This window comes from Leptidea sinapis, chromosome 45 (assembly GCF_905404315.1).
Source record: "Leptidea sinapis chromosome 45, ilLepSina1.1, whole genome shotgun sequence".
Taxonomy (NCBI): domain Eukaryota; kingdom Metazoa; phylum Arthropoda; class Insecta; order Lepidoptera; family Pieridae; genus Leptidea; species Leptidea sinapis.
Genome location: NC_066309.1, coordinates 5709946 through 5734908, shown reverse-complemented (window position 1 = coordinate 5734908; position 24963 = coordinate 5709946). Strand labels below are relative to the sequence as shown.

The window sequence follows — 24963 nt, the reverse complement described above, 5'->3', positions numbered from 1 at the left end:
CAAAGATAGTATTTGTCATAGTTGTCATTATAAAGTTTAGCGCCATTTATTTCCTCGGAGGTGGTATTTGCTGTACACAGATGGTTTTTGGCAAAATTTACTGACAGTGTCCTTTTTTGGTATGTGTAGTTATGGGTTTTAATTTAAAGATTATTGGATCCCAGGTGTTAGATAATTTTAGAACATCTTCACTATTGAAATTTGGGTGTTTTTTAATTTCGATGGCTTCACGTACCAGTCTTGGGAGAAATCTATTCTAATAGATAATAATAATCTAATGTAAAACCGTTACAATTACACGCGTTTTAATCCTTTAATCTGATACTTTACTTGAACATTGTAAAACAGCCCAAGTGAATAAACTTATCATGAACATATTTATAATATGTGTCGTTATTTTGATCGGTATCGATACATTTCCAGCATTAATTACCCAACACTTATCATGCATACACAGACATTTCACACTGACACAAGCAATTAGATTTTGGTCTCGCTCGATGATTTGCATTGCAAATCTGCTAACGTCATTGGGATAACATATCTATACAGAATACTATTAATAATATAATCTATACATATAAATAAAATTGGAGTGTCTGTTTGTAATATTGAAATAACCGTTATTAACTACATGTATACGGTACATAAGCCAAAGTAACTTTAGTTACAGTTTTTGTCTGTCTGTTTGTTCCGGCTAATATCTGAAATGCCTGGACCGATTTTGACGGGATTTTTATTGCCAGGTATCTGATGTAATAAGGAGTAACTTAAGCTACGGTTATTTTAGAAAAATGAAGTAATGTTACGATGTCCAAGAAGCAGTTTAACTCTATTTTTAATTTATATGGTAAAACAACGTTTGCCATAAATAAAAAAGGAACATAAGTAAAATGTACAAATACATATTTAATTAAAATTATTTTCATATACGACAAGTTAAAAAGCTCATTTTGTTCAAGGAAAGTACGCAGAAACAGGAGTCGCGCGATAGGTGCTGCCTCTCGCTGACTTCTTCTCTCGATAGTCCACTCGGGGTAGTTCAAATCGTTTATTCTCTTTTCCTTTTGACTTGGACGTAGCGGAACCTTGTGCTTCTGAAAATAAAAAGTTAAATGTTCACCGAGGGTTGAAAGTTTGGGATAACTAACGAGTGTGCAATATGTAGGAGACGAGGTTGAGCGTTTTATACACCGACAAGGAAAATAAAAAGAAAATATTTTAATTTTAGCAAATAAAGTGTAAATATTAGATTAAGGATTGGTATCCGCTGCGCTCCAACAAGATACGCACTATCTAAGAACAATAGCTTTTTATAACGGCACCTATTAGATGCTTGTGTGTGTGATCTTGACACTCTTTCAAATTTTGTAACATACGCTTCGTGTTATTTTACATTGAAATTAATAAAATACAAAATATTTACTGATGATATGTGATGTCATTGTCTTTCTTATTTCTTGTAGTATTATTTTTACAAAGTTTTACTATGCACCCCGGCATTTTAGTTTCAATTATTATTATCAAAGTTCAACGTCACACATGTGACTGTGAGACTGGCTCGAGTACGCCCATTTGGGCGTAGTATTCATTGCCGCACTTTGTGACTACGCCTGCGGTATCTAGTTAGAGCACAGCGGAGACCAATCCTTAATCTAAGGTGTAAATGTTACAAATTAGACGTAGAGACCATTGAAGTCTGTTTGACAATTAAAGATATATTTTGAATAGCTGCCAAATAATAATCTGTTTACTAATAGTAAAGCCAGTGTCACAGTCAAAATATTAAAAACCTAGCCAAATATAAAACGCGTCTTAAATGAATTTTCTTAGAGCAGTATATCCGGAAGTAATTAAGGCCCCTATCCCAAAAAATCGCCAAAATAGCACATAATTGAAACCATTTCTTGACGGTTTATATAAAGCTTATATTTTTACAGAAAATAATTATGTATCTACAAAATACGAAAAGAGAATTGAATTTTTCTTTACTTTTCTATTTCTGCGTGGCAGTGCGAAAAAATATACCCCTAACTTCAACAGTTGGAGCCAAGCTAGTCATTTAATTTAGATAGAAAATTATAACGAAAATTTATTAACTGTACACCTATTTAACAGTTCTGCAGAATAAACATAATTGTCCACACAAGATAATATAATGTAATTACAAATCACCTTTCTTCTTTCCATTTTCATCACTTGCGGGCTGGAGGTATTTTGGATCCAATCCTTTCGGCACGCCAAGGGCTTTGGGAGTTTCGTCTATTGTTGACCTGAAAAAAAAATGGCCCATAGATCGTTTTAATGTCAATAAAACATTAGTACTTGCAGGCGTTTAAAAACGATAAGCTAAAATAAGTATTTTACAATTCTACAGTATTATATTATTTTCTTTAAAAATTTATAACGACACTGTGGCATGCGAGATGCAAACACTGAGTTTGCATCTCGCATGCCACAGTGTAGCAGCAGTCGGCACGTATGCGGTCTGACTTCACCTTACAGGCAAAATGGATCGCGGATTCGATGCCCAAATCAGATTTCCTTTAATCTTGTTTGTAATAATGTGAAATAAATGAATTTGGAAAAAGTAATAAAGACTGTACACAAATATACTGCCCAAGACTCAAAAGTGCACATTTCAGCCTCAGTTGGGCAGAGGATCCCCAGTAGCATGTCCTTCAACGAACAACGACTCTAGTTACCAATGATCAAGTTATCACCGGGTGGTGTTACGTCTGCATCTTCCAGCGATACATTTCACCGAGAACGAAGGAATTGTTCAAGGTTATACCAACAACAGGATATTGTTGATATCTGGTGTTCGCCAAACGTACCAATCGCAACAAACTTCTTGGCTCGCACTCACATTGTCTTCAAACTCTTAAAACTCAATCATAGTGGAGTATTTTGTTTATAGAAATAAGTCAGGAGACGATCATTACGTTCAGCTGATGGTAATTGATACACCCTACCCATTACAATGCAGTGCCGCTCAGGATTCTTGAAAAAACCCAAAAATTCTGAGCGGCATTACATTTGTGCTCGTCACCAATGTCTTTCATAGCGCTTGAAATCATGTGTCATTGTAGCAACATGTACGATGACTTCATATGCAGTTTAGAGGTTTAATGTAAATTTTATATCGGATACAGCGATTCCGTTGCTTGGATGAGTTTTTCGACGCCAAATTAAGATTTGAATATTTGCAGCAGTCGCACTGTATCAATACTTTAGTTACCATAAACCTCTTGTATCACTTATCGAAAATTGAGTCTGAATAAATTGATGTTATACATACGAATAAAATGTTATGTAAAAGAATATTATTATTATCTCATTATCTTGAAGGTTTTCACTCTACCACGTGTTAATTGCACACTTGTTTTTTTTTTAATCTTTTACGTAACTTACTTTGATGTTCCGTAAAAATTCACTTCAGTTTCACCGGACTCGTGTAACTCACTATTATTTTTATTCAAAAAATACGGCGTAGAGCTAGCCACGTTCACGAGTCCAGTTTTATGTCTGTCCGTCATATTGTTACCGGTGTCTTCCATCTTTTTATGAAGCCATTGGATAACTGAAAATAAATGTTATTAAGTGGTAACTTTAGATCAATACTACAATCACGTCTAGGTCTGCTGCAAAATTACGGAATTCTTGTGCTCTTGTGTTTTGATTTAAAGGGTGTGGTGATGATAGAGATCTATTGTTTTCGTGAATCGATACAACTCAAGGGATTTTTTTTATTTGGGATGTCCACGGGCGGCTGGCGTTTAACTTACATCATTCCCTCTTCAATATCAATCAAAAGTTGATTCAGAAAACAGAGAAGGCGCCTCTGCATCACGACAGAAGGCGGCCATCGTGTGCAAGAAGCCTTCCACTGGTGAACGTTGGTGGTACAAATTATCAGTAGCTACGTTTAATATGTTTTGTGACAAGTAATTCTTGATTCCTGCCGCCGAATTACACCTTCGCATGACACGCCACAAATTAGGATATCATACCCACAATCTGTATGTGTGGCGATCCTCCACAGTGCGGTTTTTTAAGGAATTTTCTTCCACTTACTATAAAGCTTTGGAATGAGCATCCTTGTGCGGTGTTTCCGGGACGATACGACATAGGTACCTTAAAAAAAGCGCGTACACCTTTCTTAAAGGCCGGCAACGCTTCTGTGATTCCTCTGGTGTTGCAAGAGAATGTGGGTGGCGGTGACACGTACGCTCTTTGTCGCTCCCCTCCTTTTCCAAAAAAAATGCAATTAATATTTTTTTAAATGGAAAATAAAACCAATGAACTGTGACAATAATCAGATTGCACTGACAGAAAGAAATATTATTTGCCACGTATTGTTCGAGAAAAAGTCGCCTATTAAGTAAGCAGTAACCCATCCATACCCAAGTTATTATTCCTAATGGTTTCGTCTTTGTCTTTAAGGGCAATTTCACTGAGTTCAAATTTTTCTTTTAAGCTGTCAAACTCCTTTTTCATTTTATCCAGATCTTCTCTGGCAGAACTGACTTTGGAATTCAGCTCCTGTATTTCCTTCACATTGCGTTCTATTACCTTTTCTTGTTCAAGAGCTATGGCTGTTCTGCATACCAACTGAAATAAAAAAAACTAGTAGTTTTGGACGCTTACCATATATTTTTATATATAAGACAAAATGCTTAAAGATTACTTTAGAATTGATTTTGATGTCATTTCTAATATACTAGATACCGCTTAGGAAACAAATGGCGCTCTGAGAGAGAAGAAGCGGCGCAAGAAACTCTGCATTCTTATTTTGCACTCTTTTTAATAAAAATACACAATATTGTACTATCATTGCTATAAAATAATCATAGCCTAGTACCAGGCTGTCCGATCACTTAGATATTCAGCTATGGAGTAGTAGGATTTACGACAGAGCCGTTTTTTATCCCATCCCAAACTGATAAGATATTTAGACAACAATTATTACATTTAATTTTTTCTTGGTTGCTCAAAGTAGTATTCCAGATCTAGAAAATTATAGGTCGTGTTAAATCAATATTTAAATTAATAAAACAAGCCCTACCTTATCCTTCATTTGTATGAGGTCCTGGTTCTGTTTGGATATTATCTCGTTAGCCTTTAAAAGTTGATCCGTTGTCGATTGTAGGGCTTCATTGTTCTTTTTGGACAAAGACTCGCTTAAGTCCAGGCGTCTCTCTAAGCTGTTCTGTAAAAAATATAGGTACGTAACGTTTATTTAATAGATGTCGATAGTCGCCATTACAAACACATAAGCTCTAAAATTTATAACTAAATCGACAAAAGCTTAAACATCAACCCACTGACCAAGAGGAAATGTAAAGCGAAACTTGACTCCTGGTTAAAAACACTAGATTATGAAGATACAGAGAAACTTGTGGATGTGTAAAATATTCATCAATCCCTCACACACCTAAGAATACCACGCACAGCACAAATGTAACAAACTTCACAATTACTATATACATATCTCTAAAACTCAGCCACACACTTTCACCCAAAACTAAACACATAATATAATAATAATAATGTATATATTTCAAATCATATATCCTGTACTATTTTTTAATGTCTTGTATTATTTACCGTACTATGTTGACTATTTAGATCTTTGTGCATGGAACATCATTCCTTATTGTATTCGGAGAAGGGCGTTGTTAGCTTGGCTGCAGTTTATACTTTTGCAGCTATCATCGTTTTTACTTGTTTGTTAAATTGTTCCAAAAAAAAATTTTACTAGTTGTCAACCGTGTTTTATCAAAATTCCTAGCCTTCAGGCAGATCCCACCAAGCTGTGCATGACTTCCTCTATAGTCTATACAGTACCAGTTCTGTCTCATTACCCGTGTAGGTATCGAAATCGTAAGTAAGTGCGGCAGTAAATAAAGCAATGCATATTAAAAGTCATTGCGATCAAAATTCATTTTTTAAGCTTTCCGAAGACGCTGTGATTATTATTATAATGAATTTACCATTCATGATAGCTACCTATATATTTCCTATATACTATGTAGGTTTGACTATGTCCTGATCTTCCAACGCATACATTAGTATGTGCAGCTTATGTACGTTTGAAATCCGAAAAATATTGTTTTTAAATTACGATAACATATATATATTATAGAAAAAACTGAGCTATTTTTATAAGATGGCCATACACTAGGTAGTTACATTTTTGGTAAAGAAGTCAACCCTAATGTCGTCAGAAGAGGTAAGAGTCACGCGATAGAAAGAAAGGCAACTACTAGGTGAATAAAAATGTGGGTTAGTAAAATAAGACCTTATTGTATGACCGCAAGAGTTCCTATTTCTTTAATTGATTTTGCGGAGTGAAACTTCCATACTCGTACTATTATATACTCTTTGACAGTACTGGTGTCCGTCAACGGTCTGCGTATTTGCCTAGCCGGTCATCAAAAATAGGAGACTGCATGTGGACTGCTATACTCCCACAGTTACTAGGTAATTCTATTTGTATACTTGCTTCAGGTTTTTTAAGAAAATATAAAAAACTCTTCAATCTTCTTCTTCTTCGCGTGCCTCTCCGACTAGCGAAGGTTGGCGGTCAGCTTTGTAGTTTCAATTGTTTGTCCTTCGCGAGGCGAAATAGTTCTGCCGCACTCGCGATGCCAGTCCAATATCGGATGTTGCGCAGCCAAGACTTTTTCTCTTCTTCCGGCAACTTTTCTCATCATGATGAGTAGTAGGAGTTTGTACCTATCGTGCCTAAGCACGTGCCCCAAATATGCGACATTCCTTCTTCAATCTTACCACCGATCAATACCGGAAACGCCGGTAAATTCGTTAACACCGATCAAATGCATACTAAGCTTGGTGGTCTACTTTTAAACTTGACATAGGCTGACTTGTAGTGCCCCCTCCACAGAAGTCAATACGAATAGAATATTAAGATGTATATAAGAATTATTTTCCAATACCTAATCTTATTTGTTTGTAAACGAAGCCGTGTTTACTATATCCGTTTTATCTATTCGAAGGAAACTATAATAGCGGTTGTTTTATGTAAAGATTCAAAGAGGATGGACCAATTTGAATTCGTTGTTGTTATTTGAAATTGCAGTTATGAATTATTATTTAATTAATATTCTAATCAAAGTAAAGCTGATACAAAAATTAATGAACACTGATAGCATTCTTAAGAAAAAAAAACAACTTAATACATTCCTTATAGTATTCTTTAAGATTATTCCTAAATATATCAATCTCACCTTGTCCATTTTTAATGAATGTATCTGTTCATTTAACTCCTTGATCGTATTTGAGTTTTCATTCAATATCTGAAAAAAAAATAAAACATTTTACAATTATTATAATATAATTAGGCGTAGACTGTTTGGGCAGATTAATTTGTGTGAAAGTGCAATAAATACATTCATGTGTCAGTTTGATGTGTTTACATGGGCTGCCAACGTCATGAACTGTCATAAGATATCCCAAATAATAATAACATTCATCTAACTACTGTTAATATTTAAATACTATTTAATATAATTATCAATATAATTAGAAATAAATATAATAGCATATTATATTCAGATCCTTAGTTAATTTGATTCGTGTAAGTTAGTTGGCACTACAGTAGTGCCAACTAACAGTTGGTAGCATCATTACGGTAGACGGTCGTGCCCTATATAAGCCAGAGCGCTCAGTTTGAGGAGGCATTACACGTTGTGAATTGTAAGGGGTAACACTGCCCAAATTGTATTAAATATAATAGTTATTAGTGGAAAGTGTAAAAAACAGATATTAGAATTTTAAGTGTATTTAAATAATCAACCCCTTCTACATATGATGCATACATTATCCTTTCCGGTCCGGGAAACTCTGAACGCGCGGTATGCCTCAGATCGGCGTGATATTGGCTCTCGCGCAGCGTTCTGCAATGCGTAGGTATTATTTTACGTGTACTAGATATAACTCGGATGATTTCAGTGAATTTATATGAAAGCTATTGAAACAAACTATAGGACCATGCAAAATAAACCATCTTATAAACAAAATAAGGGTCATAACTTGGTGAGGGAGTAGGGTGCCGTACGGCACTCTCGGTTTTGGTGTATCTGAAAAATCTAGTGGAAAAAGCTCAGAGAGATCACCTTACTGTACTGGTGGAATAAATAAGTCAGGGGTTCTAAAAGTTTTTGGCAACATTGAATCTGAAAAGTTTTTTTTAGTGTAGCGTTTAATCTAAGGGGTTTTTATTTTTCATTTTATGTTAAGTGGTATCTTCGCATTTAACTGCGTCTTCTTCTTCTTCCTCTTCGGCTCGGTTTTGCACCACGTCAGCTATAAGATGAGCTTCTTTCAAGTATTTTTGGACTGTCGTCAACCAGGTGGCGGGTGGTCTTCCACGCGTATGCTTCGTTATTGGCATGTCTAGGGTAAGTGAAGCTTATGCATATGAAGCATTTGATCGTCTGGGCGCCTTTAAATGTGACCGAACCACCTTAAGCGTTTCTCTTTGACCTTCTCGACTATTGGGGCAACTTTAAAACTTCCTCTGATGTACTCATTTCGGATTTTGTCTAGAAGTGTGACACCCGCAGACCAGCGTAGCGTGCGCATTTCTGTCGTGTGCAGTTTATTTGGTTGGTGCTTGTTTGTCGCCCTACACTCTGATCCGTACAACACAGCAGGTGTTCGCATTTTACTGCATATCCGTGTCAAATATAGTACAGGAATATTCTAACACAGTGTAGGTATAGTATGCCTTTTTGTAAGTTGGTATTTTTATACATTACAATAATAAATATAATAATATATGATTTTACATGATGAAATGCTATTTGGACGTACCAAGAATGAAATAGAGCTGAAGTCTGTTGATATTGACGTACCTGTATAGCCGAGTGGTTAGCGATCCTACCTACTAAGCTAGAGGTCCCGGGTTCAAATCCCGGTAGGTGCAAGCATTTAAATGATGAATATGGATGTATGTTTCCGAGTCATGGATGTTTAAATGTCTTTATGTATGTTTATATGAATATATGTATGTTTAAGTAAGTATATTGTATTAAATATATCATTGTCTTGTAACCCATAACACAGGCTATATAATATATAATATATAGCCTGTGTGCCTGCTTAACTTGGTGCAAGATAATTTGTGTAAAAAGTGTAATAAATATTATTATTATATTGGAAGGTTATGTAATAAAAAAAATTTGTAATAATATTTTGACAAACTGAAATGTATTATTAATTTATATTAAAAAGGTAAACAATTTGTTATATTTTTAAAGTGATAACCTCACTTCTAGGATTAATACACAAATAAGTGTTGAAAACAATTTTTTTATGAACGATGCGGGACTCGAACCCACAACCACTGGTGTTCCGTGCCAGTGCTCACCCAACTGAGCTAACCGTTCAAGTGACGTGTCGTCATAAAATCTTGTATGCTTTGTTCAACTCTCAGGTTGTGGCTTCATCTACAGGATCTATTTTACAGTTGATAACCTCTGGTGATAAAAAGTAGAGAGCACTGGCACGGAACGCCAGAGGGTGGGTTCGAGTCCCGCATCGTTATTTAAAAAATTTTTTCAAATTTTATTTGTGTATTAAAAAGGTAATAAAACATAATCATTGTGTTATGTTTTCAAACACTTGTCAGTATCAATTACCTTATCTACAGACGCACACCTCGTGTTTAGTTGCAGTATCTGTTTGTCGCGGTCAATGATGTCTCGCTCCAACGTTGCGTTCTTAGCTCTCAGTGTTGCCGCTTCTATGTGAGACTTTTGGACTTCTTTTTCTAACATATTTGACGTCTGATTCTTCTCACTGATAAAAATAATAAAAAAACCAAAATCACAACAGTTTTATTTATCTATTTATGAAATGGTAGGCCGTGGCCTAGTGCCAGAGCTGCAAGGCGTTGTTATATGTATTGTATATAGAGCAAGATGGACGGACGATTTCATGCGAGCGGCCTGGAAGGTCTGGATGCGGAAAACTCAGGGGGCCTACTCCTAAAATCGATATTCGATAAATCGTCGCATTTGTCGTGTCGAATCCTACTCTTAGTTACATCGTAATAAATGTCGAAACAATGATTGAACGAACGAAATATTTTTCGATATTATCGGTCCTAACCCTACTCTTAGTTGAAAATGTCAGAGACGAATATTCGAATTTCACAAATAATCAAACGTCACTTTTACGATAATCTCAACGACACCTTCTAGGCTGTCGATGCTATTATCGTTTCAAGTTGTATAGATATATTTGCCATACAATATACATACTTAATAAATATTATTGAAATAATTATATGTGATTTACTATTCAACAGGATTTTTTTACTACTTACTTTACTACATTTAAGTCATTTTGTTGATAGTTTATGCGTAGAAATAATGCAAATGGCCGCCTGGGAAATTGGAAGTCGACAAGAAGGGTTGAGTTACTTTTCTTTTACATTTTACTATCCGCAAGTTTTGTATTATTTATTCAATTTTAAATGGTCATATTAATTTCATGACATATTTTTTTTAACATTTACATTATGTGTAAATGATCCCAAATTGGTGGTGCAGAGTCTGGCATGGTCCTTAGCGCCTAAACTATGTTTTGACTTTTGACACTTAACAGCGACATAGCACAGATAATGTTTAGATTTGAACATATTTCATTCACACTAACATCGTAAAAAACTGAAAATATTAGTCTATGGTAACGATAAGCGATAAGGAATTCGAACAATTGTTAGAGTAGGATAGTTGCGATATATTCGGAGTATCATCGTATCGTTCCGAATGTATCGTTGTCGATTTTGCGAGTAGACCTCCAGGACCGCACAAAATGGTCGAAAATTGAAGTGACCCTTTACTTTGTACTAAGAAAAAGATGTATGTATTATGAGATCAAGGTCAAGCGCCGACCACGCTCTCTTGAGTCTTGCAGCACCAAAGATATCGCAGTAATGCTACCGGCCACATACTACTTCCTGGAAAGACACAGTTTGATTGTGTGAACGAAAATACCACGAGAACAACACCGTTGAGAATCTCGTCACATAATGGTGACAATGCCATTATAATGAGATTAAGTTCGTAGCGGTGGTGCGATGCTCGAGTTCACCGGCGAGTTCAGAGAGGTCTTGAAACATCTCTCCAGCCTAGCGAAGCTCCCCAGCCTAAGAAAAAAGCGATTCACCCGATTGTATGAAACGTGCAGTCATTGATAGATTGACAGATGACGGCTATAATCTTGTAAAAATCGAAGATAGCCGAAATTCACTACGTTTCAAGCAAATGTTAGAAATCAAAATCTTCGTGGCCAATCGCCATACTGTAATAACTACTGTTTCAAACTTATATTAAATCACTGCATGTTTTATAATAAACTAAATTTCAATTTTTACTTAGGTAGCCCCGCCTCTTATTAAGTAATATTTACATCCTCTTTGCATGTTCCGGAAAGATGTTGAGTGGCAATGCAGTGTAGTGGACGGGTGTAATAACTTAGTTAATTAAATCATGAAGTAGCGATGATTATGCACTAATTAATATAATAAGTAGTTATTTAAAAAGTAAATATTAAATTTGTTGTACCTGAGTTGACATTCTAAGTGGCACAGCTTGTCTCTCAGTTGTGAACACGAGCATCGTAACTCGTCAATTTGCTTCTCTTTTTTGGTTAAATTTTCTTGATAGTTAGCTAGTATGTTTTTTTCACTAAGATCTGCTGTTTTCAGAAGATGTGCCTTTTCCTTGAATAAAATATACTTAGTTATATTCATATCATCTGCGATGTGTGTATAAATTTGGAAAAATATATTGCATGAAAAATTATCAGTTTTAATGTTATTAATAACTTTCAGAATTACAAGAATTAAAAGTTCTTCTCTTGTCTCATATGAGGGTTAGTGTCATATTTAAAAAAATATTTGTTAAATATATCTGGCCTGTCTTTCCCGGGGGCGTAAAAAGAACAGGGAAATGCCAGACCCTTAGTCGACCCTTACGACACGTAAGAGTCGACTAAGGGCTTTTTAGAAGTGGGAGAGTCACGCTACCGTCTTATGACGTCAGCACGCACGGAACAGACTCGTCCGGGTTAATTACCATACTCGCACAGAACAGCGGCCTGGTGCTAGAATGTTTCACATAGGTTAGTGTCTAGGACCGGAGCCCAAATGAAATCATAGTCTTAGGTGATTTCAACGGGCACAATGCCGACTGGCTTGGGTCACGCACCCCAGACTACAATTTGTGCATAATTTTGCAAGTCTTTTTATAATTCAGCTCAGCAAAAAATCAGAAAAATAATTAAAACGGAGCAAAAATTTACGTGAAGTTAAGTATTTACTTTAGGATCTTTAAGGTCTGCAAAGCAATACGGTCGACGGAATGTGTCTGGGAGTATTGATGACTTATTTTAAATGATATTGTCTAAAATATACGTAAAAATAGCATGGAGAATTTACGCGAGGACAGTTATGTTTTTATGTACCTTGATTACCAGGAAATTGGTCGGCCGAGCAAGCCATCAGGTAAGCATGCGATTGTATTACATACTAACACTATTCAATCGTCCATATTTCGTTCGTCAGAAAATACGCGTCTGGCTTGGGATCTTGGCCTATAACGCGTTTAGTCCCATACTTTTGGAAGTCAGCCCTTGTCCATCAGATCCAATAAAAGGAGACAGTTCGGATCCGCCAAACTACAGGCCTATAGTTATTATCTTCCTGCTCTCCAAAATCATTGAGATCATAATTAACCACCAGCTCTGGTATACCATGGTCGGTCGGCAGGCGATCTTCTGGTATACCTTCCACCGTTTGGGCTTCCCGAGAGTATATGCAAATGGACCTCCAGCTTCCTTACTGGGTCCAGCAGCACACAGGTCGTTGTCTACGGTTATTGCTCGAACCCGAAGCCCATGAACGCTGGAGTGCCCCAAGGCTGTGTGCTATCTCCTACACTTTTTCTTCTGCATATCAATGATATGATGGACATCTCCAACATACATTGATATGAAGACGAAAGTACTCGTGAAGCCGTATAATAGGGCCATGCAGGTCTCTCTCGGGAAATCGTCGAATAGTGCCGGAAGAAACTTGTGTCTACTATCGAGTCCTCTCTTGAGATGGTCGCGGAATAGGGTTAAATGAACATTGGCCAATTATTTAACCCCCAGAAGACTCAAGTTTGCGCGTTTACCACTAAAAACAACTCTTCGACACACTTCCTTTAAAAACTCGCCTAGTATCGGAATACTGGACCATGAAATCACGAGCGATTGCCACTTCCGCGGTGATCTGGCGGGAAAAGCCAAATTAGCTCCAAAGAAGCTGGGCGTGATAAACAGAGCATGGCAATACTTCAAGCCGGCCCATATTCCAGCGCTCTAGAAAGCGCAGGTCCGGCCACATATTATGGAGAATTTCTGCCATGTCTGGTCTGACGTGCCTCAGTATCAGCTCGAACTATTTGACCTGGTGTTGCACGCGAATGTGGGCGGCGGTGATCACTTAACACCAGAACCGCACGCTTGTTTGTCCTCCTTTTCCATAAGAAAACCATAACAACGTTTATGATCAAAGATATTAAGCTTGCGTTCTTTACTATTTCAGCACTTAAGAGGCACCTAATTAATGTATTTGATGTTATTATGTTGCCTTATCTCATAGCCAGTTAAATGTATGATCAAGAAGCATTATTGTCTCTGGTGAATATAGTAATTTTTTAACACAAACAAAGAGAAAAAAAGCAATTTAACTGAGACTCTACCGTTTCCACTGTGAGGTTGACTATAATTTATAAATAAAAATTATTCCATGGGTCTTATTAAAAAATGTCGTATGAAACGCGTTTGGATTGATCAAATGAATTAGCTAATATAAAATACCTGAGCAAGTTTATCCTTTTCCAATTTCAGTGCTTCTTGATACTCAGATTCTCTCGTTAATTTGTCTTCCTCCATTTTAGCAAGCATCATTGTTAGTTCTTTTAATCTGCTTTCAAACTTTAAGCATTTGTCACTCCATATTGATTCATTATTTGCAGCCGAACATTTGACAGTGGATAATGATTTCTAGAGATAAATTTATATTATATTATCTTTTAGAAAATTATATATAACCAACCTTACAAAACATTCATATTCATATGAATACTAGCGGACCCGACACATATTGACCTGTACACACATCTTAAATTTAAAAAATTTAAACTTTTTTGAATAAGCTCATACCATTCGACCTGGACATACCCTTCTCTAACATATTTTTAAGAAAAACATTTATCGCCTTAGGTATTTACACTAATTGTTTTATACAGAACTTCAACTGGAGAACCTGTCCGTTCCGTGAAACTCTGTTCGCGCGGTATGCCTCAGATCTACGCGATTAAGGCACTCACACAGTGTTCTGTCAATACGTATTATTTTACGTTTTATTAATAGATTGCTTATAGTTAGGATGATTTGAGTTAATGTATGAAAAAGCTATTGAAACAAATTATACAAGCAAAATAAACCATCTTATAAACAAAATAACGGCCAGAACTTGGTGAGGGAGTAGGGTGCATCTGTAAAATCTATTCTATCTATAGAATCCGTGTGTTAAAGTGTTATTAATTACTACAAGACATGGGTGCCTTAAAAAAAAGCGCGTACATCTTCCTTAAAGGCCGGCAATGGTCTTGTGATTCCTCTGGTGTTGCAAGAGATCACTTTATACCAGGTGACCCGTAAAGAGTGTATGGGTCACCTGGTATTAAGTGGTCCTCCCTTTCCATGAAAAAAAAATGTAGTACATTTGTGAACATTGAAGTGGAGTTGATAAGTGATAAAGCAATCAAGACATTCACCAAATTGTAGGTATTGGTAGGTGGTATGTACCAACAACTCATCAAAAATGTTGTTGAATGTCTTTATTTATCAATATGCTACATCCTGCCGATTACAATATATATTGGTATAGTTAAAAACCCAAATTAGCAAGTGGTAGCATATTGGTAGGCACTAGTGTAGTGTAGGTGTCAAAATTGTTTATTTATGGACGAAATTTAGCATTCAGAGATAACACCTTTGACATTCTTAACCCAATGGATGTGTTGCTAAGCCAAACACCTTATGAAACATCATTAGTCAATCTTGGCTTACTTGACTCTCGAGTGCTGTGCCTGAAGTAAATAATCATATAAAAATAGTGAATATTTAGTAGTTTTAGAAAACTATTAGGAATTGAAGTGTTAAGAAATGTGTCATGTTCACATTAATTGTTGACTATCATATGGTGCAATTTTTATTTAATTTATTTTATTTGGAAAACTTACAGTGTTACAATAACTTAATTACTAAAAAATAATGTGAACATTTTACACCATTTAATAGTTTTCGCATATTGTTTCTAATAACACATAGCATAATATAGGTACATCTTTTTTATTTGTTTTTTCTTATACAAGTGTTATATATAATATGTTAATAATTACATAGGTATTACATTTATTATGTTCAGAGAGAATTTAAACACTACGTTCAATTATGTTTATAGTAACAGTTAGGGAAACACATTAAACCAGTTTTTAGTAATTTTTGATCTGATAGAATTTGTGGATGAATTAAACAGGTCAAAAGCAGGAAAGCCTTTAAGATTATTTATGCAGTGAGATGCTCTTGAGAAGAATGAGTTTTGTTTGTAATTTGACGCACAGTGGGGTATATGTTAATATTTAGGATGTCTTGCAGAGATTCTGGGAATATTTAAATTTATATTCGAGACAAGATGGGGAGCGTCAATGTGACATTGTGCTATTTTTGTTAAGAATAGAATATCAGCTATTTTGCGTCTCTCGTGGAGTGGTAATATATGATATCTCCTGCATCTTGAATCATAATCATTGTCGTATGTCTTGCACTTATATTCAAGGTATTTAACAAATCTGCGTTGGATTGATTCTAATCTGTTAATATATATATCATACTGAGGGTTCCAAATTTGTGTACAATACTCGAGTATGCTACGAACATATGTACAATACAACGTTTTTATAACCTTGATACTTGAGAATTGGGAACAAGATCTCTTGATAAATCCTATACACTGGTTGGCTCTATTAGCGATGTTTTCAATGTGTTTATCATATGAAAGCTTAGAGTCGTGAATTACGCCTAGATCACGTATCTCATTTACAATTTTGAGTGGATGATCATTAAGTGAATATTGAAATTTAATAAAATTAGGCTTACGGGTAAATGTTACAGCGTAACATTTCGGAACGTTCAGGTCTAGTTTGTTGATGCTACAGTATTTTTCAAACCTGTGCATGTCTTGTTGTAATAAAAGACAGTCATCTACGTCACGAATTTGTTTAAATATTTTCATATCATCTGCGTATAGTAGGAATTTGGAATGTTGAAAACAAGCAGCGATATCGTTAATGAAGATATTAAACAACAATGGAGCCAACAAGGATCCTTGAGGGACCCCAGAGGGCACGAAGTTCCATTCTGATGAGTATCCGTTGAGAACCACAGCCTGTGATCTGTTCTCAATGTACGAGGTAAACCACCTATATAAATTACCATGAATTCCTGCCGAAAGAATTTTCTGGAGTAGTATTTTATGGTCAATTCGATCGAATGCCTTACGAAAATCTGTGAATATAGAGTCTACTTGACCCCCAGAATCCATGTTAAATGTTGTGTAATTTAGGAATGATAGTAGATTAGACGTAGTTGAGCGATTTCTAATAAATCCATGCTGTTCGGGGATAAATAAGGTTGATAGACTATTATAGACTTGGGAGTAAACTTATTTTTCAAAAACTTTAGCGAAAATGCATAACTTTGAAATTGGCCTGTAATTTTTAATGTCATTTCTGCTGCCATTTTTGTGTATGGGGGTGATAAATGCAGACTTCCAGATTTTCGGAACTACTCCTTCCCGTAATGAACGTTTGAATAATATAGTAAGAGGTTCCGTTAGTACATCTGCGCATTTTTGTATTAATAATGGGGGAATTCGATCAGGTCCTGCTCCCTTAGTAAGGTCTACAGATTTGAGTTGTTTATTAAGCTCATCTGGTATTATTTCTATTTCACTTATTGAGAAACTAGAGTTTGGCTGAGTCCTGTTCTGATCGCTTTGGTTAGTAGAGGGTGAAAGAAACATCGATTGAAAATAATCTGAATGTGCAATAATAATAATAATAATAATAATAATAATACTTTTTATTTCATGTTCTTTTACACTCACTGCAAATAACTTAAATTACTAAATGTACAATAATTATTACATAATACCAATTATTTTCATCTTTTTATCGCTAATTGTAACAATACATTGAACATTGAAAATTTGGTTTTGCAGTGATATTAAAAGACCTCTGACCCCGAAACTAGTTAAAACTGTATCTTCGGAGTCAGTGATTCCTCGACAAATGACAATGACAAACGAAACAAAAATTAAAAATTAAATGTGAATGTATGTGTGTGTGTGTGTGTGTGTGTGTAATTCTTAGTGAGTAGGTTACAGTAGACTTTCCGTTTCTGAATATGATAATTGTTTAAGATAAGTGGTGGTTTTCTTTTTTATCTCAAAATTGCTTAGTGTGTAGATAAAAGTCTTCTCATGAATCTTATTGTAAAGCTTAGAGGAGAGAGCATCATATTGACGTTTTGCGAAGGCCGTTTTACATTTTATTATGGGACATATCGGCGTCGTTCAAGAACAGTCACGTTGAGGGGTAGGGTCGCATGTTTTCTTAATACACTCCGAAGAATATATAGTTGCCGGACCGTTAAGACTTGGCATTCTGAGTAAAGGAGGTTGGTAGAGTATCGGATAGGTTTATAAAGCATTATCTTTAGAATAGCTCTTTGAGCTCTTTCCAGACTTAACATAATAGTTACGCGGGCTCCACCCCAAACAGGGATACAATAGGTCAAAAGTGATTGGCATAAGGCAAGGTATACAGTTTTCACCGTATTGGGATCAGTCAAGTGTCGTAACGTCTTAAATATGTATATTAATTTCCGCAGCCTCACTTTTAACGCTTCTATTTGTGTATGCCATTTTAGGTTAGAGTCTATGTGGATTCCGAGGTATTTTACGCTGGAGACAATATTGAGAGCGGGGCAGTTACAGGTGGGTGTTATTGGATGACAAGTATGTATAATAATATTTGAGTTTTCAGGTGGAACCGAGGAAGCAGATGTTAAGGAAAAAGGAAGAATTTCTGTTTTCCGGATATTTAGTGTGTGTAAATTAGTTGAAAGCCAATCGGCTACGATGTTAATCGCTTCTTGGGCGTGCTGTTTGGCACTACTCCAGTCATTACCATGTACAACGAGTGCGGTGTCATCTGCATACGCGTATATGCTGCAGTATGGTATGTTTAGTTTGCACAGATCGTTGACATACAGCTGGAAGAGTGTAGGTCCCAAGATACTGCCCTGCGGGACACCGTGGTCAATTAACTCCGTGTCACTCATATGCTTGTCTATTTTCACACTCTGTTGCCGATTCAAAAGATAACTCCGGAAAATTCCCAGCGCTTGACCTCGAATTCCATAACGCTCTAACTTAGTGATTAAGGTCGGAATTGATACCGTGTCAAAGGCTTTGGAGAGATCTAAGAAGATTGCAAAACATTTTATTTTATTATCAAGTTTACTCACTACGTTACTAATAAGATTTGTGGTTGCAATTTCTGAAGATATACCCTTTCTGAACCCGAATTGATTTTTAGCTATTATGTCATATTTATTGAGAAATTTAACAAGATGGTTGTTAAGTATCCTTTCCAGGACCTTGGACAGGACTGGTAAAACCGAAATCGGCCTATAATTAGATACGTCCCCTTTATCCCCTTGTTTATAAATGGGACTGACTAAGGCTCTTTTCATTACATCAGGAAACACACCCGTAGATATGGAAATGTTACAGATATGTGTGATTGGAGGTATCAGGACTTTTTTGGACGCTTTGATTACCAAGGGTGTAATTCGGTCCCAACCCGGAGCAGAGTCGTCTCGTAGTCCACAGATTATGCGTTCAACTTCATCAGTACCAATCTCAAGGAGAACAAGGGAGTTGGATTGTGTGGAGGTTGTCAGTGACTCCATTCTTGTGGTATTGGGAACAATCTGAGCTGCTAGATTTTTAGCTAAACTCACAAAGTGCTTATTAACTGCATTAACTGCAATATGAGGATCATCGTATAAGGTAAGGAGAGGCTGTGAGGACTCTGGTTTCCGAGTTGAATTGAAATTTGTAGCAGTTTTAACCACCATCCACATGGCTTTTGGATTTTTATGTGTTTTCAAAAACTCATTTTTTTGAAATTCACGTTTCAGTTTATGCAGAAGGTTACTCAGAAAATTACGGTATCTTTTATATGTTGTATCAAGAATGTGATTAGTAGGGTTTTGACGTAATTTTTTATGTAAGTTGTCTCTATTACGCATACATCGAAGTAGACCTGGAGTTATCCAGGACTTTATGTTATGTCTTTTTCGAGATGTGACTATTAAATTTGTAAAAAGGCTCATAGTGTTGGTAATTATAGAAGTTAGTCGGTTAGTTGCCAAATCTGCGTCCATAGTAGACATGATAGAGGAAAAGTCGGATGTATCGAGTGCCTTCCGAACACCTTCATAGTCTACGCTAGTTTTAGTCCTGTTTGAATTATCGCCATGATGTAATCGACCACGGTCGATGCTCAGCATAATGGGAAGATGATCAGTTATAGGGGAATCAAAGACTATAGCTTTAGAAGTGAGGTTTGTTTTTAAGAGTATATGATCCAAGCAATTGTGTATTCTAGTAGGGAATGTGTGGGCCGGTAATAAACCTAGAGCAGCCGTAGATGTCAGGTAGTAATCCGAACATCTGTCGGTATTATTGGGCTTAATGTCTATATTTATATCCCCCAATATGGCAATATTTTTAAACGTATCTAAGCTGGAGACTACAGTTGTAAGAGAATTTATGAAGTTGTCTATGTTGGAATATGATGGGGAGCGATAGATACCGATAAACGCAAAATCTTTACCAATGGTACATATTATGCAATTTCCATCCTCAAATTTAGGTTCCCAGACTATAACGTCCAAATATTGTTTAACGTACATCACTACGCCGTCGTTCTGCAGTTTGTTATTGTGGGTACAATATGAAGCGTAACCATCTAGTGGCGGTAATTGATGGGTATTTTTAAGCCAGCACTCACTTAGAATAAGAATATCAACGTCCGAGCCCAACCTGCTAAGAAAAACTGTCAGCTCCTGATATTTATATGAAGGCTTTTAATACATCTAGCGGGGCTACCTATTATTTGTAAGAATTGATCGTGTGAGCACTGAAAGGAGTTTGCGACACTAAAAGCATCTATTTCGTTTGTGATTAGATCAAGCATTGCAAAGATTTATCAACAAAATATAGCACGGACAAGGACGGCTAGTGTAAAGTGTATTTTTAAATATATCAATTTTCAAATAAATAGGTTTATGTTTATCAATTATCTTAAATAAGAGATTATCTGAATTCATGAATAAGTTATTAATGCTAAAATAGTCATAAAGTATGTAAATCGAATTTGTGTATGTTATGATTCTGTTTTTAGAAACGTGATAAGTGTGTGTTGCAATTATTAAAAAAATAGAGTTATAAAGAGATATTTGTGTGAGTTTATAATGTTCGTGTAAGAAGTGTGTTTTACATGGTTTGTTTGTAATAAAATGATAGATTTTTCTTAACATAGTATCTGATAACAGCAACAATCGTACGGGAGTAATACTTAGTCATAGTTTTTGATCAAGATCTTGTAGGCACTGCTCAGATTTTATCAGGATTTGTCTGAGCCCTTGATCCTTACGAAGGAACACCTTGGAGTTCGAAGTCCAACAAAATTTATACCCGTTGTCTCTAGCGTACGTCCGAGTTTGGTAGAATAGCTTTTTTATCGAAGCGGGCAAATGGTCATCGACAAAGATGGGTTTCTTCTCCCCAGACAGTCCAATGTGTTGTGTATGTAATTTGTCTGCCGGCTTGCGCGATTTATTGAAGTTGCGAACAGAGGCGAGGAGATCGTATTTGTCCTGTACTCTAGTGAAATCTACTATTATGTTCCTAATAGATCCAGGTTTTCCAGTACTGCGGTAAACGTCACGAAGGCCCGCTAGCTGCAGTTTAGTGTTCACTGTTTTTGCTATATCGGAAACAGTCGTGGTTAGATCTTCTTTAGATTCATTATTCTTTTCAGGGACACTGCGAATTTCTACAGTTGAAGAACGCGTCATCCGGTGCATCTCTTGAATTTTTGATTCTAATAACAATATACTGCTTCTGTTTGCCTTATTTTCTTTTTCCAATGTTATCATTTTTAAACGCAATTCTTCGTATTGTTTATTAATAAATTCTAGGGATCGCTCAATGTCTTGGTTAGATTTTTGTATGGTATAACATTGAGATTTAACTTCTGCAAGATCAGAAACAAGCTTCTTTAGAATTGAGTCTTGGGCATTTTTCCATGATGCAAGAGCAGAGTTTTGTTCAGTTTTCCAGGAGCAGAGCATATTTTTGATTTCGTCCTTTAACTCCGATAATCGATCAGTTTCACTGTGAGAGTCAGTACGCAAGCGTTTACTCCTTACCGACACGAAGGAGCTGTCATACTCTTGGCTCACTTTGCTAGGAATATCGGGTTCCGACTGAACCTGCTTATTAGCACTGGCGTTCGACTTATTCGGCGAATGTTGGAGCGGCATTGTAGCCTGTGGTTGGTGTTAATGGCAATATGTAGTATAAATAAAACGAGTTAATGGCAGTCTTACTCTCTCGGCCTCTGACAGGATGCACCAATTGATTAGTTAAAGAGCAAAATTGGCAGATCATCAATTATATATTCCAGTAGATAGTTTCATAAAAATAAGGATAATTGAATTTATAATTAAATAGAAAAAATAAGAGCAAAGAAGAACAAAAAAAATATATATATATAAACTTGGGATTTGAACTATAGTCGTTCCAGTATCAGTCCGCAATGTAATAACGAAGCTACACAGTATTTGTAGAACAGTTTGAAATAAGTCAAATACAGCACTTTGAGCAATTCTAAAATAATTATTTATACACTCCTCATTTTAAAAGTACCCTACACACGAAAAGAATATATTTTTGTTGTTACTCACTTATTCACAATAAAGTTTCACAGTAAAGGTGATGGCACGGTGAGGGACGGCTTCGTGTGTAGATTTAAACTGACGAATGATTATTCTATTATCTCTATATTCAATTAATATTTTTGTTCTCGTTGTTGTGGTGTGTCTCTTCTAATCATACATAGAACGTGATAGTGCAATAAAGTTTTTACAGTGCTTTGTGCAAGATCCACTGAAAATATTGATGCAATACCAATTTATCTTCAAGCAAGGACACTAATCAAGGTATTAAACACTGAGGCAACATTATTTTTGTAACAGATATAATTAAAAACTTAATTTTAACGGAAACTATGTTCACACTAAAAAAAAAGATGGAGAATCAATATCTTCGTGTATTTTTACATCTTTGCCCTACATGCTTTTAAACATTAGTTTAAATAGCCAAAAAAATGAATCCACATTGATACAATTAATTGATTATTGTTACTAAAGTATGAATCTAATGTGACATAGATTTCACCAAGAGGAGGCTCCGGGAGGCCGGCTAGATTATGGGTACCACAACGTCTATTATATTATTATCTGCCGTAATGTGTGAGAATTATTGTGTTTCGGTCTGAAGGGCGCCGTAGCTAGTGAAATTACTGGAAAAAAGAGACTTAACATCTAATGTCTCAAGGTGACAAGCGCAATTGTAGTGCCACTCAAATTTTTGGATTTTTCAAGAATCCTGAGTGGCACTGAACTGTAATGGGCAGGGCGTATCATTAACATCAGCTGAACGTCCTGCTTGTCCCTTACTTATAATAAAGATGACATTACCTTTAGCTCATTTATTGTCTCGGCCATATGTTGTTTAATATCATCATCACAAGCTGGTCCGGTTCTTAATGATAAATGCACAAGGCGTTTGAATTCATTGTGCTCAACTATCTCAAAGTTGTAGTGGCCTGAATTAACATGGTGCAAGATTAGAAACCTATAAAAACAATAACACATTTGTTGTGGTGAACTACAATTACTAATAATTTGTAATCTCATATTTTTTTATATTGCTCACACAGCCATTTCGTCATATATAAAAAAATAAGATTAAATTATTGTTTTTTTTTTAACAACACCATGAGGAAGATGTTACATGTTTTACTTCTTATAGTATCTAATTCAGCAGAATGAAGCCGGGGAAAGATAATATATAATAAAACTGTAAATATAAAAAAACTAATGATGGTTTACAATAATTTATAGTTATGGATACAGATTTTATTTTTCGTTAGATATCCACAAATATGGAAACACAATATTTTTTTAATTTTATTTTGTCAGTAAAAACATGTGAATAAACATAAGGCTAATTAAAAGCTACCACATATGGAAAAACAAAAATTATTTAAATATGATACATCTGTTAATAAAATGCAATGAAAATTGTATTATTAATCATTAAAAATCAAAGAATTGTTAAAAAAAATATTTTTGATATGTGTAAAAATATTAACCAAAATACTTTTCACAATTATTGTCACCTAAATTTCAATGTTATCCAACCATAAACAATTATTATAATGGTGAAATGGTTAGAACACAAGGTGTATGAGGTTTGTATTAAATGTTTTACTGCAAGGTTTAGAACATTATACATATGTTTGCATACCAAAGATTGTGAGCACACCTCTGTTAGTTAGTTAGTAATTAATATACACACTTGTAATATAGTAAAATGCAATTGAAAACTTAAATCACATACATATTGTTTGCAGTACACTGTTGCAACAATCTTACAACTTGTGATGGAAAGTTGTCATAATCTATGAGAAGACCTTGCTGTTTTTTCAACTCCTCATAATCACAGCGAGTCAGTTGTATTCTACATAAAAACGTAGGATCCTCATCATCCGATAGTGTCAGTCTCTGCAAACATAAAGTATAACATATTAATGTTTTTCTTTACAAGTCAGATTTACACAACTATGGCAAAATAATGGAGTTGGTAAGGACTTAGAGGACTCAGACAGGAGATTCATGTGGTAGTTTGTATCTCTTTACAGAATATACTTAAACTGGAAATTATAGGTTTATGTAAGCTAAGAAACAATAAATATGATTAACTAGACCTGAAACTCTTCAATTTACAGGGTCTTCTACAAGTACAAGTTTCAAATTAAATATAATTTTGAAACATCAATCTACTTACTAAAGTATCTCGGTCGAATAATTTGTCAACTGAAATTGTTATATCCTTTCTACTTTCCTCGTAGCCCCTCTTAAATGATATGTAGTATTTTCCTCTGTGAATCATAGTTTTAAAGATGTATTTATTTTCATTTCATATATATATTGTTTAACATCGCTGGTTAAGTATTTATTATTGGTAATTTTCATTGATTCACTGCAATCAGAAACAATGCAATATATTTTTGAAATTCAAAACATGCCAATTTTTTTTTAATTTGGTTCTGCACCTTAGAATATATATTATATATAGAACTATAGCACCATAGAAATTGTTTGGGTGTTGTCATAATATTATTATGACTAAAATTACCCTTGCTTATGCATTGCTTTTTTTATGTTTCTCCAATTTTAGAAGATCAGTCGGGCCGGTGAACAAACTCGCGCGTGAGTCATTGCTCGCTCTTGAGTCCTTACTGGTTGGATTACTGTGTAGAGGCTGCCGCGCGTACATACGATTTTGAGTTCTTACTGGTTGGATTACTATGTAGAGACCGCCGCGCGTACTCTTGATTTTGAGACCATAATGGTTGAATTACTGTGTAGCGGCCGCCGCGCGTACTT

At 35.5% G+C, this 24963-nt stretch overlaps 2 protein-coding genes across 4 annotated transcripts in view; both read right to left on the bottom strand.

Annotated features, from left to right (window-relative positions):
* The window catches only part of LOC126977395 (acetyl-coenzyme A transporter 1), a 187959-nt gene that overhangs the window by 111169 nt on the left and 51827 nt on the right, over nucleotides 1–24963 (bottom strand). The gene's annotated exons all lie outside the window — the stretch shown is intronic.
* LOC126977385 (spindle assembly abnormal protein 6 homolog) lies at nucleotides 890–24963 on the bottom strand. 3 transcript variants are annotated; one of them, XM_050826149.1, is made up of 13 exons: nucleotides 24713–24963; nucleotides 24362–24455; nucleotides 23915–24078; nucleotides 22990–23146; nucleotides 13903–14088; nucleotides 11601–11758; nucleotides 9669–9828; nucleotides 7254–7322; nucleotides 5069–5212; nucleotides 4407–4614; nucleotides 3415–3583; nucleotides 2176–2273; nucleotides 890–1097 (listed from the first exon to the last, which is right to left on the bottom strand). In XM_050826149.1, exons 1-13 carry the CDS (start codon nucleotides 24724–24726, stop codon nucleotides 958–960), a joined length of 1761 nt encoding a protein of 586 aa, XP_050682106.1. In that variant the 5' UTR covers nucleotides 24727–24963; the 3' UTR covers nucleotides 890–957. The 3 variants fall into 3 exon arrangements, with proteins under 3 accessions (XP_050682106.1, XP_050682107.1, XP_050682108.1); XM_050826150.1 differs by lacking the exon at nucleotides 24713–24963 and having other exon boundaries at nucleotides 24362–24591; XM_050826151.1 differs by lacking the exons at nucleotides 24362–24455; nucleotides 24713–24963 and having other exon boundaries at nucleotides 22990–23117; nucleotides 23915–24056.

Excerpts from the sequence above, each read along its gene's own strand:
- LOC126977385 (XM_050826149.1), bottom strand. Across the intron at positions 5,213-7,253 it reads ATTCATTAAAAATGGACAAG|AACAGCTTAGAGAGACGCCT; the intron begins GTGAGATTGATA and ends TATTTTTTACAG. Across the intron at positions 3,584-4,406 it reads CATTAGGAATAATAACTTGG|TTATCCAATGGCTTCATAAA; the intron begins GTATGGATGGGT and ends ATTTATTTTCAG.